Source organism: Microcaecilia unicolor, chromosome 1, assembly GCF_901765095.1.
Source record: "Microcaecilia unicolor chromosome 1, aMicUni1.1, whole genome shotgun sequence".
NCBI classification, from domain to species: Eukaryota; Metazoa; Chordata; class Amphibia; order Gymnophiona; family Siphonopidae; genus Microcaecilia; species Microcaecilia unicolor.
Genome location: NC_044031.1, coordinates 721,669,428 through 721,689,874, shown reverse-complemented (window position 1 = coordinate 721,689,874; position 20,447 = coordinate 721,669,428). Strand labels below are relative to the sequence as shown.

Genomic DNA, 20,447 nt, shown 5'->3' with positions numbered 1-20,447 from the left:
TTGTTTAATATTTTAAAAATTAACATTAAAATCTTATATTGAATGCTCTATTCTACTGGCAACTAAGAACAGGAGAAATATGATCAAACTTTGAAAGTGCATTGAGGACACAGGCAGATGCAATCAGTAAAGATCTTAATATAGATTTAAGCAATTTATTTATTACATTTGTACCCCACACATGGCAGGCTCAATGCGGCTTACAATATAAAAAATTACAAGTCATAAGAAGAATATACAGTTTGTGGTAAACGTAATATTAATGGGGTTAATGGATAAGTAAATTGAACAAAGGAGGAATTAGGTGGAGAAGGAAATGAGCGTTAGGAGGTAGGCGTAGGAAGATGGAAAGGAATAGATATGGGATAGTAATAAGGATAATAGGAAACATGGTCAACGTATAACGATCGTCGGTAAGAATCATGTCGGCAGGCTTGAGTTAAGTTGAATCGTTAGGGTAGGCTTTCTTGAAGAGATGGGTCTTCAATGCTTTTCTGAAGGGAAAAAGGCCATTGATTGTACGGATGGATCTTGGCAGAGTGTTCCAAAGCTGGCTACCCAAAAAGAAGAAATTGGATGCATAAAAGGATTTGTACTTAATACCTTTGCAGTTGGGAAGGTGTAGATTAATCCAACAAATAAACTTTCACAGTAAATGCAGACAAGTGTTTTATAAGTACATAAGTACAGTGGCGTAGCAAGGGCGGGGCGGTGGGGGCGGTCCGCCCTGGGTGCAACCGGTAGGGGGTGTCGCAGTGTCGCCATCAGTTGAGTTCCCTTCCCCACTTATTCCGTGCCCTCATGCACCTTCCACTTCCGGTCTTCCGCGATGTGCTTCCTTGCTCTAATTCCAACCCCTCACAAGTACTTGAAAGGACTGTCCCTTTCGACGTGCCCTGCTGCTGGATGAACTACCCACTACCAGCAGCACTGCAAGGCCGAGGAGGCGCTGAACAGCTTCGTGCCGCCCGAGGACGCCCCCCCCCCGGCAGCCGGGCCAGGAACAACGGCCTCGCAGCTGCGGATCTGGACGCTGTTCGAGGATCCCTACTCTTCCCGGGCGCGGGCGGCCAGGGTGAGTGGCGGAACGGGGGAGGGGGGTTACGGAGGACTGAAATAGGAAACATGAGGGGCCCAGGAAAGGAACAGGGTTAAGAATGCCAGATTTTTTTTTTTGGGGGGGGGGAGCAGTATCAGGTGAGAGGAGCAGTGCACCGAGCACTGGGGAAGGGAACGAACAGAGTTAGGGATGCCTGCTGTTTATGCTCAGCAAATAAGGTCGGGGATGGAGTGCCACTGTATATTTAAGGATGTTAATTAAGGGTGGCACAGAGGCAGGTAGGATTTTAGTAGCACTAGAGGTGTATACTGTTAGCTGGTTCAGCCAAGAGGTGAGACTGAAGCTCTTTCCACCTTTCCAACACCTCACAAGCACTGATCTCTACCTGGTAAGGAAACCCTCTAGTCTGTTCTTTTATTTTTAGCTGAAATGTTTTTTTTTGCTCTGGCCATTCTTGGACTGGCAGAAGTGGGAAATTTAGAGTTGCATCAGCACTGCAATTACTTCCTGTTCACAGCAATAAGAGTGATGGATAATAATTATACAGATTTCAGGTCCTGTGTTTGTCTTCTTAGATAGGCTATCTATATATGAAGGTGCTATCGATATTTTCATCAAAATATTTTTAGTATTTAATCTCTGTTATATGGTGATTTTGAATGGAATTCTGGTTTTGATTGTCTTTGCTGGGGGGGGTGTTAAAAAAAGGTTGGGCCCGGGTGTCAAGTATGCTAGCTACGCCACTGCATAAGTATTGCCATACTAGGACAGACCGAAGGTCCATCAAGCCCAGCATCCTGTTTCCAACAGTGGCCAATCCGGGTCACAAATACCTGGCAAGATCCCAAAACAGTACAACACATTTTATGCTGCTTATTCTAGAAATACGCAGTGGATTTTCCCCAAGTCCATTTTAATAATGGTCTATGGACTTTTCCTTTAGGAAGCCATCCAAACCTTTTTTAAACCCCACTATGCTAATTGCTTTTACTACATTTTCTGACAACGAATTCCGGAGTTTAATTACATGTTGAGTGAATAAATATTTTCTCAGATTTGTTTTAAATGTACTACTTTCTAGCTTCATTGCGTGCTCCCTAGTATTTTTAGAAAGAGTAAACAATCAATTCACGTCTACCCATTCCACTCCACTCATTATTTTTATAGACCTCTTTCATATCTCCCCTCAGCCATCTTCTCTCCAAGCTGAAGAGCCCTAGCCACTTTAGCCTTTCCTCATAGGGAAGTTGTCCCATCCCCTTTATCTATACTTTTTCTAATTCCACAATATCTTTTTTTTTAGATGCGGTGACCAGAACTGAACACAATATTCGAGGTGTGGTCGCACCATGGAGCGATACAAAGGCATGATATCCTCATTTTTGTTTTCCATTCCTTTCCTAATAATACCTAACATTCTATTTGCTTTCTTTGCTGTCACAGAACACTGAGCAGAGGGTTTCAAAGTATCATCAACATTGACGCCTAGATTCATTTCCCTGCCGGTGAATCCTAATGTGGAACCTTGCATTACATAACTATAATTTGGGTTCCTCTTTCCCACATGCATCACTTTGCACTTGCTCACATTAAACGTCATCTACCATTTAGATGCCCAGTCTCCCAGTCTCGTAAGGTCCTCTTGTTATTTTTCACAATCCTCTTGCAATTTAACAACTTTGAATAACTTTGCGTCATCAGCAAATTTAATTACCTCACTAGTTACTCCCATCTCTAGGTCATTTATAAATTTGTTAAAAAGCAGCAGTCCCAGCACAGACCCCCGGGGAACCCCACTATCTACCCTTCTCCATTGAGAATACTGACCATTTAACCAGCGGTGATCCTAGCTGGCATGACACCCGGGGCGGATCGCTGATGCACTCCCCCCCCCGGGTGCACGCTGCTGGGGGGGGGGATGCCGCAGCGCGCGCCTGTCAGCTGAGTTTGCTGACTTCGTTAACTTTGCTGCAGCTCCCTCTGCCCCGGCCGGAACAGGAAGTAACCTGTTCCGGGGCAGAGGGAGCTGCAGCGAAGTTAGCGAAGTCAGCTGACAGGCACGTGCCGCGGCATCCCCCCAGTGGCGTGCACCCGGGGCGGACCGCCCCCCCTTGGTACGCCACTGCATTTAACCCTACTCTCTGTTTTCTATCTTTTAACTAGTTTTTAATCCACAATAGGGACCCAAGGGACAGAGACAGAAATCTTGAAATCCTGACTGCATCCTTCGAATGGAAAGGCTACAACCCCAAAATAATCTCCAAAAATATTGCCTCCTCCCTCAAAAACCCCAGGGAAAATCTGCTACAATACAAAGAATAAAAAGCCACAGACAGAATCCCCCTTATAGTGACATACAATCCATAGCTGGAAAAATTAAGAACAATCATAAAAGATCTTCAGCCTCTACTCCAAGAGGATGAATTACTGAAAGAGTGGAGGAGTGGCCTAGTGGTTAGGGTGGTGGACTTTGGTCCTGGGGAACTGAGGAACTGAGTTCGATTCCCACTTCAGGCACAGGCAGCTCCTTGTGACTCTGGGCAAGTCACTTAACCCTCCATTGCCCCATGTAAGCTGCATTGAGCCTGCCATGAGTGGGAAAGCGCGGGGTACAAATGTAACAAAAAATAAATATTCCCAGCCCCACCAATGCTGGCCTTCCGACAACCACCCAACTTGAAACACAAGCTAATCAGAAGTAAACTCCCAACACAGACTGAAAAAGAAGAGAAGGGCACACATCCTTGCAATATATCCAGCTGCAAGCTATGCCAAAACATTTCACAGGACCCCACAGTCATTCACAAAGGAAAAATATTCAACATAAAGGAATCTTTCACATGCTCATCTTCCAATGTGGTATATATCATTCAGTGTAAAAAATGTAACGAAGGATAATATATTGGAGAAACAGGCCAGATGCTAAAGACAAGATTTAATTTACATAGACATCACATGAACAATACTGGTGCCAGCCGGGTTCCCACCCCTGTGGGCCAGCACTTTACAAAACCAGATCACTGTACCAGTGACTTCATAGTAAGAATCCTGAAAGGTAACTTTAAAACAATACAGGAACGTAAGACCTTTGAAGTCAGAATGATTGAATATTTTGACACCCAACAGACAGGACTTAACAAAGATCTGGGTTTTCTAGCCCATTATAAACCATAAAGTTGTATTGCTCTGTTTATCACCCTTCGCTCACCTATCCACCCCTATCCTGTTAGACTATCTCTGAAATGCTTTGATGTTCCCATGCATACCTCCTACCCACCCCCACCCTGTTAGACTGTCAATGAAATGCTTGGATGTTTTACTTATATATACTGTCATCTACCACATTTGCTTATTTCCAATCTGACGAAGAAGGGCAACCTTCGAAAGCTAATCAAGAAATGTATTAAGTTATGTCCAATAAAAAAGGTATCATCTTATTTTCTTTTCCATGTTTTCTTTTGTTTGATTTATTTATTTATTTGTAACACTTATACCTCGCACTTTCCCACGTTAATTACCTTTAAAAGTGGACTAACACGGCTACCACACCACTCCAATCCACAATAGGACACTACCTCCTATCCCACTAATTTCCTCTGGAGTCTTTCATGAGGTACTTTGTCAAACACCTGTTGAAAATCCAGATACATAATATCGACTGGCTCACCTTTATCCACAGGTTTGTTCACCCCTTCAAAGAAATGTAATAGATTGGTGAGGCAAGATTTCCCTTCACTAAATCCATGTTGGCTTTGTCTCATTAATCCATGCTTTTGAATATCCTCAGTAATTTTGTTCTTTATAACGGTCTGTACCATTTTGCCTGGCACCGACGACAGGCTTACCGGTCTATAATTTCCTGGATCACCTCTGGAACCTTAAAAAAAAAATTGGCGTTACATTGGCCACCCTCCAATCTTCTGGTACTATGCTTGGTTTTAAAGGAAAATTACATATTACTAACAATAGTTCCACGAGTTAAGTTTTCAATTCTATTAGTACTCGGGGATGAATACCATCTGGTCAAGATTTGCTACTCTTCAATTTGTCAAATTGTGCATTACATCCTCCAGGTTTATAGAGATTTCATTTAGTTTCTCTGACTTGTCAGCTTTGAATAGCATTTCTGGCACTGGTATCTCTCAATGCGCAAAGCAAGGAGTAGGAAAGTTAGGCTCTTCCAAAGAACCGAAGGAGACATATATAAAAAAACAAATCTTTATTCCAAATTAAGCACTGACAAACTTGACTCTGACTCGACACAGCTGTGTTTCGGCGCCAAAGCACGCCTTCATCAGGAGTCTTCTGAAAAACTGTGGATAGTGTATATAATGAATTGTCAGCTATATGATGATGTTAAACCAGATATGGCTAAAATCCAGTGTCTCTGCTGGAGAGAATCTCCGTAGCGCGCGAGTGTCTCTGATGTGTTGCTGTGTCGAGTCAGAGTCAAGTTTGTCAGTGCTTAATTTGGAATAAAGATTTTTTTTTTTAATATACGTCTCCTCCGGTTCTTTGGAAGAGCCTAACTTTCTTACTCCTTGCTTTGCACATTTCTTTGCGTAGGAATTCAGTGTACCTTCACCCTTGTGGTGGTTCTTCTCCACTGGTATCTCTCACAAGTCTTTCTCGGTGAAAACTGAATCAAAGAATTCATTTAATCTCTCTGCTTTGTCTTCCCTGATTGCCCCCTTTACCCCTCGGTCATCTAGCAGTCCAACCGATTCTTTTCCCGGCTTCTTGCTTTTAATATACCTAAAAAGATTTTTACTATGTGTTTTTGCCTCCAACGCAATCTTTTTTTCAAAATCTCTCTTTGCCTCCCTTATCAGCGTTTTGCATTTGACTTGCCATTCCTTATGTTGTTTATTATTTTCAGTCGGTTCCTTCTTCTTTTTTCTGAAGGATTTTCTTTTAGTTCTAATAGCTTCCTTCACCTCATTTTTTAATCACGCAGGCTGTCGTTTGCTGTTCCTTCCTCCTTTATTAATACACGGAAATGTTTAGCCTGGGCTTCCAGGATGGTATTTTTGAACAGCATCCACACCTGATGTAAATTTTTGACCTTCAAAGCTGCTCCTCTAAGTTTTTTTTTCACCGTTCTCATTTTATCATAGTTTCCTTTTTAAAAGTTAAATGCTAACGTATTGGACTTCCTGTGTGCACTTACTCAAAAGCAAATATCAAATCTGGTCATAATATGATCAGTGTTATCGAGCGGCCCCAGCACCATTACCTCCCGCACCAGATCATGCGCTCCACTAAGAACTAGGTCTAGAATTTTTTCTCCTCTTGTTGGCTCCTGTACCAGCTGCTCCATAAAGCAGTCCTTGATTTCATCAAGGAATTTTACCTCCCTAGCATGTCCTGATGTTACATTTACCCAGTCAATATCGGGGTAATTGAAATCACCCATTATTATTGTGTTGCCCAGTTTGTTAGCCTCCCTAATTTCTGATAACAAGGACAAGGAAATAACAACTGTACCTGGCTGTAACTCACCTTGAGCTACAACTAAAAAGAGTGTGTGCCACATCCTAGCAAAGTAAAATACATAATTAAATACTTATTTTTGTGTGTTATCTCTTTTCTTTGTTGAAGATCTGTTTTGTTGTAAGCCACCTTGAATCCAAAGTGAAATTAGGCAGAATGTAAATCACAGAACAGAACTGAGTTTATTTGCTTCCATTTGTTTTTGTTAGATTTATTCAACAGATATGGCAATAGGATATGGCCTTAATTAAATTACCCCCCCCCCCCCCCTGGCTTATAATGTCCCTATTTGAGCAGCCGATGCTCAAAGCTTGTTTGCTTACAACGTTTGATTTAGGCTGGTTGCAGCCAGTCTAGGTGTATTCGGCATCTAATACACAAACAGGTTCTGTACTGATTTCACCATTTGAGGTAGCAGCTGCCAATAATCTTAGTATTAAAATGAGCATTCTGTGCAATGCACAGAAAGGACCACCTATCTTTAACGTTCAAACTTCTCTGGCAGGTCTGGAGCTGTCATTGCATGAGGGTGACTTCTCTCAGTGGAGCAGTCTGCTTACATTTGCAAATGTATGGGAAATGGTCCATGTGTGTGTGTCCCGCACGTAAAAGTAGTGTTAAAAAGTTGACGTGAACAACAAAAAAGAAACTCTATGGTGCCCGCACACAGGTTTGCTTCTTTATGACAGCAGTATCACAAAGGTTGTTGTAATCACTTCCTCGCTATAAATTATTTATTTATTTAGATTTTGCTTACACCTTTTTCAGTAGTAGCTCAAGGTGAGTTACATTCAGGTACTCTGGATATTTCTTTGTCCCAGGTGGGCTTACAATCTAAGTTTGTAACTGAGGCAATGGAGGGTTAAGTAAAACACAGTCACAAAAGCCTGCACAGCAAAGAAGCTGGTATAATAAAAAACACCGGGCTTTTAAAGCGCATTTGACACATGATGCATACCTATGATGCAGTTATCACTTTTTTTTGTGGGCATGCGCAGAACATTGACACCTATCTGTGCTGCACACATGTGCTAGGTGCTTTCCCTACCCGGCTACCTGCAGAATTTCCGTACATTTCATTTGCATGCGATTTTCTTTGAGCATGATTGCTGTTGCAAAACTGAAAGCTCAACCGCGCCTATAAACACACGCGGCACGTATTAGGGACTTTTGAGCATCTGTCCCACAATTATTTATTTAAGTTGGAGTATTTTCGTTTCAATTCTTCTAGTCACGAGTCATTCCCAGCCTATCTGCCAAGTCTTGCCTCCGCCTCCGCGCGCCAACAGCGGCCCTTCCCATCCCCCCTCCCTCCCTCTCTCCGCGAGCCAGCGCTTCCGGCAGTCTTGAAGAAGTCTCGACTCCTTCGGCTCGAGCACAAACCCCCCACTTCCCCAGCAGCAGCGCGCGCCGTGCCCGGCCGCTCGCTGGCTTTCCCCGACGTTTCACGCTCCCGCAGAGGGGAGCCCGAGGGAGTGACGTCACAGCTGCCGCTGTCCGTGGGCTATGGCGCGGCCGAAAGCTTGGTGGAGCAGCCTAGCTAAGCTGTTGGTGCCGGGCCGGCGCGAGCCTCCTCTCTACCTGAGCGACGCCTGCAGTGCACTTGACTTGTCGGACGAGGCGCCGGAGGAGGACACATTGCACAAGTTCAACAAACTACGGGTGGTGGTGTCCGAGGACGTCCCCTCCGTGAACGGGGGACAGCACGCGGCGACCACCTCGCCTCCCTTCTCTTCTTCGTCCGACGATTCCCTACTGGAGCATCCCAACGAGCTGCGGCCGTCGCCGCTGTGTGGTGGCTGCCGGGCGCGGGGGGAGCAGTGCAGCCGCAGGACAGCGCGGAACAGGTTGCTGGTGGCCGGGACGCTCTATTTCTTCTTCATGCTGGGGGAGCTGGTGGGTGAGTTCTGCGCCTGGTTCTTTCCCTTTTCCACGTTAGGGTTGTACGAGTCGGATCAAAATATTAATTATGTAACGCTATAAGGTGTTTGCAATGCTGTACAGACATATGTAAGAGGCAGTTCGCGCTTCGTACAGCTTACAGTTTAATCACGATCCCCAGAAACCAGGTTGTGTGGGAGCTTTGCTACTGAAAAAGACTGGTTAAAGTCCAGAAGGCCAGGATCCACGTTTTACCCGAACCCCAGGAGCAGGAAGACTGAGGGAGGACTTGCTTTACTAACTTTTTCTAAATGCACATTATTGCCGATTAATGCAAGTTAAAGTATAGTAATGTGCACTGATTCTTTAACACGAGTTAGTAAAGAACCCTAAAAGTTAAAGTGTTCTACAAGATGCTTCAGAGAGGACAAGAGAGTACAGGCTACATTTAACTGACTGGAGAGGGAGCATAAAGTATTTGTTGCAGCCCGCTGGAAAGTGCACTGTTGAGATTTGGCCTTGGAGGGAGAGAACAAAGAGAAGAGCTAGGACTTGTTTGGATGAACTGCAGGGAACAAGCGTTTATAACCGTTTAATACGCAAGTATTTTTTTTTATTAAATTCTAAATTCTCTGTGGGAATATGATTGTAAGTATGCATTTTCTAGTTTTAGGGATTAGATGCTTCATTTATATACTGCAATCATGTTATTTTGCCTCATTTGTAAACATTTGCAAAAGAAAGCTCACTTTCTGTGTGTTTCTGTACTGACTAATAGGAGTGTGGTTATCAGCTCTACATGAGACAGTAATTGTCATTTGATTATTACATTTCCTCATTACTTTGCTCAATAGTAGTCATCTACTATTGAGCAAAGTAATGAGGAAATGTAGTTATCTAATGTCATTGGTGGGGCCCTACTTGGAGTATTGTGTTCAGTCTTGGAGAATAATAGTCCTAATTATGGTACAGGTACACAAAATATATGCAACAAAAACAATTTCAATAAAATATTTACCTCATAATAATAATATTGTGATAGTGTGCTCAGTTCACAATTGCAGTTCACTTATGCAGTCATATAACATAATGCATAAGACCAACCATATGGCATGCGCTGGATTTTATTGCAATTGTTTTATTACATATATTTTATGTACCTGCACCATAATTAGGATTGTTTTTGTTATGAACTTTGCTCCCTTGCATTTTACTTCATTAGGGCCCTGTTTAAGCCATGCTAAGGGCGCTAGCATTTTTAGTGCACGCTAATAATTAGCACGAGCTAAATGCTGTCGCCCATAGGAACATATAGGCAAAGGTAGCATTTAGTGCGTGCTAATAACGCTAGCGCGGCTTAGTAAATGGGGCCCTTAGTGTTCAGTCAGGTCCTCAGTATATCCACAATAAATATTCATGAGATAGATTTGCATATAGTGGAGGCAGTGCATGGAAACCTTGCTGGTGAATGGAGTAGCCTAGTGGTTAGTGCAGCAGACTTTGATCCTGGGGAACTGGGTTCAATTCCCACTGCTGCTCCTTGTGACTCTGGGCAAGTCACTTAACCCTTCATTGTCCCAGGTACAAATAAGTACCTGTATATAATGTAAACCGCTTTGAATGTAGTTGGAAAAACCACAGAAAGGAGGCATATTAAGTCCCATTCCCTTTCCCCTCCCCCCTTTCATTGTTGGTATCCTGAAAATCTGACTGGCTGAGGTGCCTCCAGATCAGATTTGAGAACCACTTCTCTAAGGTATAAATATCCAGGTCTTCAAGTCTTCTCTTGTACAGCTTTTGCCTCAAATCCCTTACCATTTTTGTTGCCTTCCTCTGAACCACTTCGTTTTATGTCCTTAGCAAGATATGTCCTCCAAAATTGAACACTAAGGGCCCCATTTACAAAGCCATGCTAGCATTTTTAGCACATGCTAAAGTTAGCAGCACTAATTGCTAGAGTCACCTATATGTTCCTATGGGCGACTTGGTGTTTAGCTCGTGCTAATCATTAGCATCCGCTAAAAATGCTAGCAACCTTAGCACAGTTAGAGGAAAAGAGGGACAGGGGAGATATGATGTAGATGATTAAATACTTAAAAGGTACAAACAAATTTGTTTCAGACTGGGAAGGAGTAGAAACAGAGGACATGAATAGAGATTGTAGGGAAGTAGATTTATGAGTAATATCAGGAAATACTTTTTCTCAGAGAGGGTGATGGGTGCCTGAAATACTTTTGTGGAGACAAAAACAATTATGAAATTCAAAAAAGTGTGGGATAAACAGAGGATCCCTTTACAGAAAGAGGATGGAATCATTCCATCTTTACACTTTAAGCAAGGCACAGAGGGGTGTAACCTGCATAGAGCAGCAGGTACAAATCTGGCTGCCTTTTTGGGCAGATACGATGGGCCATACAGTCACTTATATTACTATGACAGTTTTTTGATGTCATAAAACCTCATGTACAGTTCTGATCAGAAGCTTTATGATGAAATTCAGAACTTTTTTTTTTTTAAATTTCAGGTGGATATGTTTCTAATAGTCTTGCAATCATGACAGATGCACTTCATATACTAACTGACCTCAGTGGTATTATTCTGACATTACTTGCTTTATGGCTCTCTGCAAAATCTCCAACCAAAAGGTTTACCTTTGGATTTCACCGCTTAGGTAGGTGTGACCTTTGCTTTTTATGCTGTCATAAACTGTCAGTAATAAAGGTCAAAGCTGCATTGTAAAATAGGTTGTGCCAGGAAAGATGTCTGTGTACTAGCTGTAGAAAATATAAAGTCTTTGTGCTTTTAGTATCTGTATCTCACAGGTTTATAATCATTTTCAAAAGCATAAGTAAAATAGAGAAGGATGCAGGTTGAACTGTAGTATTTTCAAGTTTTTCTCATTAGGATGCTTAGACCATCCATCCATCTCTCAGCACCTGGGGACATCTACTACTTACATAAGTACATAAGTATTGCCACACTGGGACAGACCAAAGGTCCATCAAGACCAGCATCCTGTTTGTAACAGTGGCCAATCCAGGTCACAAATACCTAGCAAGATCCCGATAAAGTTCAATACATTTTATGCTGTTTATCCCAGAAAGAGCAGTGGATTTTCCCCGAAGTCAATTTAATAATGGTCTATGGACTTTTCCTTTAGGAAGGTGTCCAGACCTTTTTTAAACCCCGCTAAGCTAACTGCCTTTACCACATTCTCTGGCAACGAATTCCAGAGTACACATTGCATGAAGAAAACTTTTCTCCGATTCGTATTAAATTTACTACTTTGGTGGGGAAGTGTCAGATGGTAGGGAAAATAGCTGGCAAAATAATCCATTTTGTAGTAATGCCAGGGCCTTCTTTACTTTCTCTTCCTCTTCTAGGTTATTGGTATTCCTGGCTGGAGATGGATGACTAGATCTCTGTTGGGAGGAAGAGTGGGAGATTTTTGGAAGGTAGTCTAATAGGTGTGTGGAGAGTGGGATAGCCACAAGAGGCCAGATTAGAAGAAAGTCAAGTGGGGAAAGCGTGCAGAGCATCGCCCATGGAATTATTTCTGACTCCTCTTTTACTCTGATATGGAAGGAAGAGAGGAAGGATGGTTTGAATGGTGCAGTGTCCAAACATATCAGCTTTGGAAAGAATAATAAAATTAAACAAAGTGTGATGATGATCGTTAGATGTCACTGTAGATTTCAAAGGAGAGAGTTCATAGTTTAACCACAGGGTGTCACTGTCTCAAGGGGGAGTAAAAATAGAATCTCGTGGCACATTATGTGCTTCAGTCACTAGGTGCCACTTTTTCAGCAATCATTAAGAGTGGAGGAGTGGCCTAATGGTTAGTGTAGTGGATTGCAGACCTGGGGAACTGGGTTCAATCCCTGATGGTCAGTAGTGGGTTGAGATCCTGGAGAACCAGGTTAATTCTTTCTGCAGCTCCGTGTGAACCTGGGCAAGTCACTTGAGTGAAGAAATATTTTCTCCAATTTGTTTAAAATGTACTACTTTGTAGCTTCATTGCGTGCCCCCTAGTCCTAATATTTTTGGAAAGAGTAAACAAGTGATTCACATCTACCCATTTCACTCCACTCATTGAGAATACTGACCATTTAACCCTACTCTTTCTATCCCATGACTCTCCAATTTCCTTTAGAGTCTTTCATGAGGTGCTTTGTCAAACGCCTTTTGAAAATCCAGATACACAATATAAATTGGCTCACCTTTATCCACATGTTCGTTCACCCCTTCAAAGAAATGTATAGAATGGTGAGGCAAGATTTCCCTTCACTAAATCTATTTTGGCTTTGTCTCACTAATCCATGCTTTGAATATGCTCTGTAATTTTTTTTCTTTTTAATAGTCTCCTCTACCATGTTGCCCAGCACTGATGTCAGGCTCACCGGTCTATAATTTCCCGGATCTCCTCTGGAACCTTTTTTAAAAATCAGCGTTTCATTGGCCTCCCTCAAATCTTCCGGTACTATTCTTGATTTTCAAGATAAATTACATATTACTAACAATAGTTCCGCAAGTTCATTTTTCAATTCTATCAGTACTCTGGGATGAATACCATCTGGTCCAGGAGATTTGCTACTCTTTAACTTGTCAAATTGCGCCATTATATCCTCCAGGTTCATAGTTTTCATTCAGTTTCTCTGAATTGTCAGCTTTGAATACCATCTCTGACACCGGTATGTCTCCCAAATCTTCCAAGGTGAAATGGACCATAGTAGGCCCTTCTTTCCCCACTTCCCTCTGCCATCTTAAAAGCATAGGCACTCGCTGGAAACTTGCAGACCTCTGGCCTTGAAGAAGACAGATTCAGTCAGAAGGAAGTACTGCCACAATTTGAATATTTTTTTTGTTTAACTTTTTTTTTTTTTTTTTATTCAAAGTCAATACATTACCAACATTCAAAATAAAAAGTCTTTTATTAACTGTCCCCTTTCCCCTCTTAACAGTTTGCTTTTATCAGTCGCCCACCGCCCCTTATTTCAAGTATATCATATGCGTGGGATAAACATAAAGGAATCCTGTGCAGAAGGAATGGATCCTCAGGAGCTTAGCCTAGAATGGGTGGCAGAGCTGGTGGTTGGGAGGCGGGGCTAGTGCTGGGCAGACTTATACGGTTTGTACCGGGGCTGGTGGTTGGGAGGCGGGACTAGTGCTGGGCAGACTTATACGGTTTGTGCCGGGGCTGGTGGTTGGGAGGCGGGACTAGTGCTGGGCAGACTTATACGGTCTGTGCTGGGGCTGGTGGTTGGGCGGTGGGGATAGTGCTGGACAGACTTATACGGTCTGTGCCAGAGCTGGTGGTGGGAGGCGGGACTGGTAGTTGGGAGGCGGGGCTAGTGCTGGACAGACTTATAGGGTCTGTGCCAGAGCTGGTGGTGGGAGGCGGGACTGGTAGTTGGGAGGCGAGGATAGTGCTGGGCAGACTTATATGGTCTGTGCCAAAGCTGGTGGTTGGGAGGCGGGGTTGGTGGTTGGGAGGCGGGGATAGGGCTAGCCAAACTTATACGGTCTGTGCACTGAAGAGGACAGTACAAATAAAAAAAGTAGCACATATGAATTTATCTTCTTGGGCAGACTGGATGGACCGTGCAGGTCTTTTTCTGCTGTCATCTACTATGTTTACTATGTTTGTTTAGTTGCCGGTGCCTTGTAATTAAGGTAAATTGGCACTGGCCACACTTAACATAAGCAGACTTAGCAGTGAGGTTCATGTTCATTGTATGATTGAAATTAACACTATACACAATTAGCAAGTAACTTCTAATTTGCAAAGTAAAAAATACAAGGAAGAAAAAGGATGAATGACCAGCCATATTTCTTCATCAGTCCTAAAGAAAACCTCCTGTACTTAATTGAACATTAATTTTTTTAACAATTTTTTTGTAGCTGTATTAAAAGTCCAATTATTAATTTCTTCAGGTACTTAGCTGAAGCTAACGCTGCTAAGCTCTGCAGCATGGCTGTTTCACTCTGGCTTCATCAGGTGCATTTTTATCCTGCAGCATTATCAGTAGTAACCTTTCTTTCCCTGCCGTTTAATGTATGCGGTTTCAAGGAGGAAGTAATGCCAGTGAAGAGAGTTGTGTTACGTAGATGAGTCAAATTAACCCATTTGGAGACTTTGCCCCTGGGAGTAGCCATTAAAAAATTAAATTACATTAACATATACTTCTATACTGCTAATCCCATAAAGTTCAAAGAGAAACTAGAAAGAGTAACCAATGTGGGAATCACATCGGAACTTCTTAAAAAGCATTGTCTTCAAATTTCTCTGAAATGAAGGGAAATTAGACAAAATATTAAAACATGGCATCCAGGGCCAGCTTAACATAGGACCAGGTGAAGTTGTGGCCCAGGGCGCTGGAGATAAAGGGTGCCAGATGCCTGAGCCTATGATGTCGCTGACCCTATAGGTTAATCTGGCCCAGAGCTTACCTAGCGGTGTTGCATGTGCAGGGAAAAGAGAAGAGCTGTCAACACCCTTCCTTTCTGTCTCAGACCACTTTCCCCCCGTCTGTCTTTTAAAGGCAGTTTTTCCCTTGCAAATACAGATGGCATTTCACCCAATGCTGCCCACATCAGCCCTGGCATCTTCCTTCTGTCACACCCCGTCCCCTCCTTTGACATAGCTTCCTGTTTCCACAGGGACGTCAGAGGGAAGACGGGCTGATGCGGGTAGCATTAGTTGAAAGACTTTTGGTCTTCAGGAGGGGAAAATTGCCTTTAAAGGTAGGCCGGGGGTGGGGGGAGTGTGCCAATGGGAGGGCGCCAAATCAAACGTTGGCTCTGGGCGCCATGGTCCCTTGAGCTGGCCCTGATGGCTGCAATTCTTTCCAAATCCCATACCATTTTTGTAGCTTTTCTTTGCACCGCTTCCAGTCTTTTTACATCTTTAGCAAGATATGGCCTCCGAAACTGAACACAATACTCCAAGTGGGGCTTCACCTACGACTTGTAGAGAGACATCAACACCTCCTTTCTTCTGCAGGTTATGTCCCTCTCTATGCAGCCTAGCATCCTTCTGGTCACTGCTGTTGCCTTGTTGCATTGTTTCTTCACCTTCAGATCCTCAGACACCAATACCCCGAGGTCTGTTTCCTGAGTCAAGCTTACTAATCTCTCCCCTCCTATTTGGTATCTCTTTTTTGGGTTTCTGCACCTAAAGTGCATTACTCTACACTTCTTGGCATTAAATTTTAACTAGTGTGTACTCTACTGGGGTATAGGTAATATACTGGTTTTACTGTTTTGAATAAATCCTACCCACAAAACCACAACTAGTTGAAAAAAATAAAATAATGAAAAATTATTGTGCTCAGAATCTGGGTATCCCATACTGTGCCGGCTGACCATTCAATTATAGGGTGTTACCTTTATTCACATCATTGCACTCCCTACCGCCTACCAGTGGTGTCCAATTGTGATATTTCTCGTTAAATATACATAGATAACTCTTAGCATATAGCTAGTTTTCATACTATAGTTCCAACATCCACGGAGTGTGGGATACTTATCGCACTCCTAAATGGATGATTCAGCTCGTTACAGGGTCGGCACCAGTTTCTGTGTGCTTGTGCTGTAAATCAGTGGCGTAGCCAAGGGGGGGGGCCCGGGTGAGCCAAGGCCCACCCACTTTGGGCTCATGCCCACCCAGTAGCACACCTATGATGTGGCTGGCAGAGATTCCCAAGTCCCACCAGCTGAAAACTGTCCCTTCTGCATACCTTGTAAATAGTAGATGTTCGCCTGCAGCAAGCAGCGACTGATACAATACCGTTCACTCCAGACCCACAGCCTTATTCCCGCCTATGTGGAAACAGGAAGTTGCTTCAGTGGGAAGGCTGTGGGGCCAACATGAGCAGTGTATATTATTTGCTGCTCGCTGCTGGTGAAAATCTGCTATTTAAAAGGTATGTGGGAGAGGGGGATGTTTGACAGACTATATGGCATGCAGGAGAGAGAAGGAGAGACTAAATTACCTGTGGGACGGGGTGGGGTTCTTCTGCCCACCCATCTTGGGCCCAGGCCCACCCAAAATTGGATGCCTGGCTACGCCCATGCTGTAAATTCCTCATAAACTCAAAGATGTTTCTAGTCTTTGATGTTATACCGTAATGCTGGTAGTTCCCGACATGCGTGCATGTTTCGCCCTAAGCATCCTCAGGGGAACAATGGACTGTGATGAGAACAGCTTCGTCTCCACTCAACTCAACTGACAAAAACGCCGGTGCGGAGAGATTAAATGAATTCTTCGTTTCGGTCTTTACTGAGGAAGATTTGGGTGGGATACCGGTGCCGGAAATGGTATTCGACGCTGACGAGTCGGAGAAACTTAATGAATTCTCTGTAAACCTGGAGGATGTAATGGGGCAGTTCTACAAACTGAAGAGTAGCAAATCTCCTGGACCGGATGGTATTCACCCCAGAGTACTGATAGAACTGGAAAAAGAGCTTGCGGAGCTATTGTTAGTAATATGTAATTTATCCTTAAAATCGAGCGTGGTACCGGAAGATTGGAGGGTGGCCAATGTAATGCAGATTTTTAAAAAAGGTTCCAGAGGAGATCCGGTAAATTATAAACCGGTGAGTCTGACGTCAGTGTCGGGCAAAATGGTAGAGGCTATTATTAAGAACAAAATTACAGAGCATATTCAAAAGCATGGATTAATGAGACAGTCAACATGGATTTAGTGAAGGGAAATCTTGCCTCACCAATCTGCTACATTTCTTTGAAGGGGTGAACAAACGTGGATAAAGGTGAGCCGGTTGATATTGTGTATTTGGATTTTCAGAAGGCGTTTGACAAAGTACCTCATGAAAGACTCGAGAGGAAATTGGAGAGTCATGGGATAGGAGGTAGTGTTCTATTGTGGATTAAAAACTGGTTAAAAGATAGAAAACAGAGAGTAGGGTTAAATAGTCCGTATTCTCAATGGAGAAGGGTAGTTAGTGGGGTTCCCCAGGGGTCTGTGCTGGGACCACTGCTTTTTAACATATTTATAAATGACCTAGAGATGGGAGTAACTAGTGAGGTAATGAAATTTGCTGATGACACAAAGTTATTCAAAGTCGTTAAATCGCGGGAGGATGGTGAAAAATTACAAGAACACCTTACGAGACTAGGCGTCTAAATGGCAGATGACGTTTGTTAGCAAGTTCAAAGTGATGCATGTGGGAAAGAGGAACATGAATTATAGCTACGTCATGCAAGGTTCCATGTTAGGAGTCACTGACCAAAAAGGGATCTAGGTGTCGTCGATGATGATACGTTGAAACTTTCTGCTCAGTGTGCTGCTGCGGCTAAGAAAGCAAATAGAATGTTAGGTATTATTAGGAAAGGAATGGAAAACAAAAATGAGGATGTTATAATGCCTTTGTATCGCTCCATGGTGCGACCGCACCTCAAATATTGTGTTCAATTCTGGTCGCCGCATCTCAAAAAAGTTATAGTGGCATTGGAAAAGGTGCAGAGAAGGGCGACAAAGATGATACAGGGGATGGGACGACTTCCCTATGAGGAAAGGCTAAAGCGGCTAGAGCTCTTCAGCTTGGAGAAAAGGCGGCTGAGGGGAGATATGATAGAGGTCTATAAAATAATGAGTGGAGTGGAACGGGTAGATGTGAAGTGTCCACGCTTTCCAAATATACTAAGACTATGAGGCATGCGATGAAGCTACAGTGTAGTAAATTTAAAATGAACCGGAGAAACATTTTCTTCACTCAATGTGTAATTAAACTCTGGAATTCGTAGCCGGAGAATGTGGTAAAGGCAGTTAGCTTAGCAGAGTTTTAAAAAGATTTGGGCGGCTTCCTAAAGGAAAAGTCCATAGACCATTATTAAATGGACTTGGGGAAAATCAACTATTTCTGGGATAAGCAGTATAAAATTTTTTGTACTTCTTTTGGGATCTTGCCAGGTATTTATGACTTGGATTGGCCACTGTTGGAAACAGGATGCTGGGCTTGATGGACCTTTGGTCTTTCCCAGTATGGCAATACTTATGTACTGCCACACTGGGACAGACCAAATGTCTATCAAGCCTAGTATCCTGTTTCCAACAGTGGCCAATCCAGGTCACACACACCTGGCAAGATCCCAGAAAAGCTCAATACATTTTATGATGCTTATTACAGAAATGAGCAGTGGATTTTCCCAAGTCAATTTAATAATGATCTATGGACTTTTCCTTTAGGAAGCTGTATACATTTCAGGGAAGCTAGTTGGTGGGCTTAAATTGGGAGGGAATATGCTGAGTTTTCTTTTAGACTGTAAAGACATCAGTGAGTTTCCTCTGTGAGAGCAGGTTTAATCTTTGCTGCTGGGACAGCAATTATGTTTAAAAATATTTATATATTTGGATTATTGAGAGGGGTGCTTAGGAAAAAAAATTGTCATTTTATTTAATTTCATGTGCTTGCAGGTTTTTTTTTTTTTCTTTTTTTCATTTTGTTTTCATACATTTTTGTTTCAGGCAGTGAGCCCTTCTGTATTTATGGCTGGCAGGTATGCTAAATGCTGCTGTCCGAAGTCATCTCCTTGGCAGGGATGTCAAGCCCAGCCATCTGAGGACGTCTTCTACACAGTCCCACATGTGCTGAACGAGCAGCAAGTACTTCATTCAGCAGGTATGCTTGCTGCTAATGCTGTCTCTTCTACGCATGCTGAGTTCTGAGCATGTGTGAAATAGTCCTGGCTGAAGTGCACCTGCTGAATGAAGTGCTTGCTGCTTATTCAGCACATGTGGGACTGTGTAGAAGATGTCCTCAGATGGCTGGGCTTGACATCCCTGCCAGCAAAGGTAATATTTGATTGTGGGGGGGGGGGGAGAGAATTTCTGGCCCCCTCAGTCCACCTTTGCGAGCCCTCAACAATGGACTTCTGGCTGCAGATGTGGCAGGGGCTGCTGACCAAACAAAAAAAAAATTACTTGTAACAAATCGCCTCGTCCCTCCTCCCTCTGTCACCTACTGGTGATACCTTTGGTGTTTTAGTGTTGAGATAAGAACGATCACCCTTTGCTCCCAGTCCTGTTGCTGCCTGGGTTTTGTATGTGCCCATAGAAACATAGAAACATGACGGCAGATAAAGGCCATATGACCCATCCTGTCTGCCCATCCTCTGTAACCCCTAATTATTCCTGTTCCTAAGCGATCCCACATGCTTATCCCATGCCTTTTTAAATTCTGGAACAGTCCTCGACTCCACAATTTCCACCAGGAGGCCATTCCACACCTCCACCACCATTTCTGTGAAATAGTACTTCCTTAGGTTACTCCTAAGCCTATTCCCTCTTAACTTTGTCGTATGCCCCCTCATTCCTGAGCTCTCCTTCATTTGAGAAAGGCTCTCTTCCTGTACATAAATGCCCTTGAGATATTTAAACGTTTCTATCATGTCTCCTCTCTCCCTTCTCTCTTCCAGCATATACATGTTGAGGTTCATAAGCCTGTCCCTATAATTTTTTGCATTCAAGACCGCTTACTAATTTCGTAGCCGCCCTCTGGACCGACTCCATCCTGTTTTTAAAATGGCAAGACTGATTCCTAGCAGTAGTTTTGGCAGTACTACCGCTAAGTGTCAAGCTGTGAACTAAGACGTGTATTTGAAATCTCTGAAACCAGGATATGTGGTGTCATGGAAGCTAAATTTTGGACATGCAGGATCTCTTGAGGCCAGGTTTGGAACTATAGAACCTGGAATCTCTGGTTGGGCTGTCAGGCGCAGAAGCAGAAACGGCCAAAGCTGGAGTCTTTTTGGAATTGGAATCTGCAGAATGAGAGCCCCCGAAACCAAAGACTGGAATACTAGGAGCTGGAGGCTTTGAAACAGGGCTTGAAGCCACAAACAGGACTCTTTGGAGCAGGTGGGGGCACCCCAAACTAGGGTTACCATATTAGTTGAGACAAAAAAAGAAGAGACAAAAACTAAAATGCCACCCCGGTCCCTAAGAAAGTCAGATTCTATAAATAGTGAAAATACTGGCAAAAGGAGTAGCCT

The 20,447-nt window shown here is 43.2% G+C and overlaps 1 protein-coding gene across 1 annotated transcript in view; it reads left to right on the top strand.

Moving 5' to 3' along the window:
- Positions 1-7,873: 7,873 nt before the first annotated feature.
- Positions 7,874-20,447, top strand: part of LOC115459797 (zinc transporter 4-like) — a 30,279-nt gene continuing 17,705 nt past the window's right edge. The window contains exons 1-2 of the mRNA XM_030189577.1: positions 7,874-8,453; positions 10,959-11,105. Coding sequence (XP_030045437.1) covers positions 8,060-8,453; positions 10,959-11,105 — 541 coding nt within the window. The 5' untranslated portion in view covers positions 7,874-8,059. The remainder of the gene's footprint in view (positions 8,454-10,958; positions 11,106-20,447) is intronic.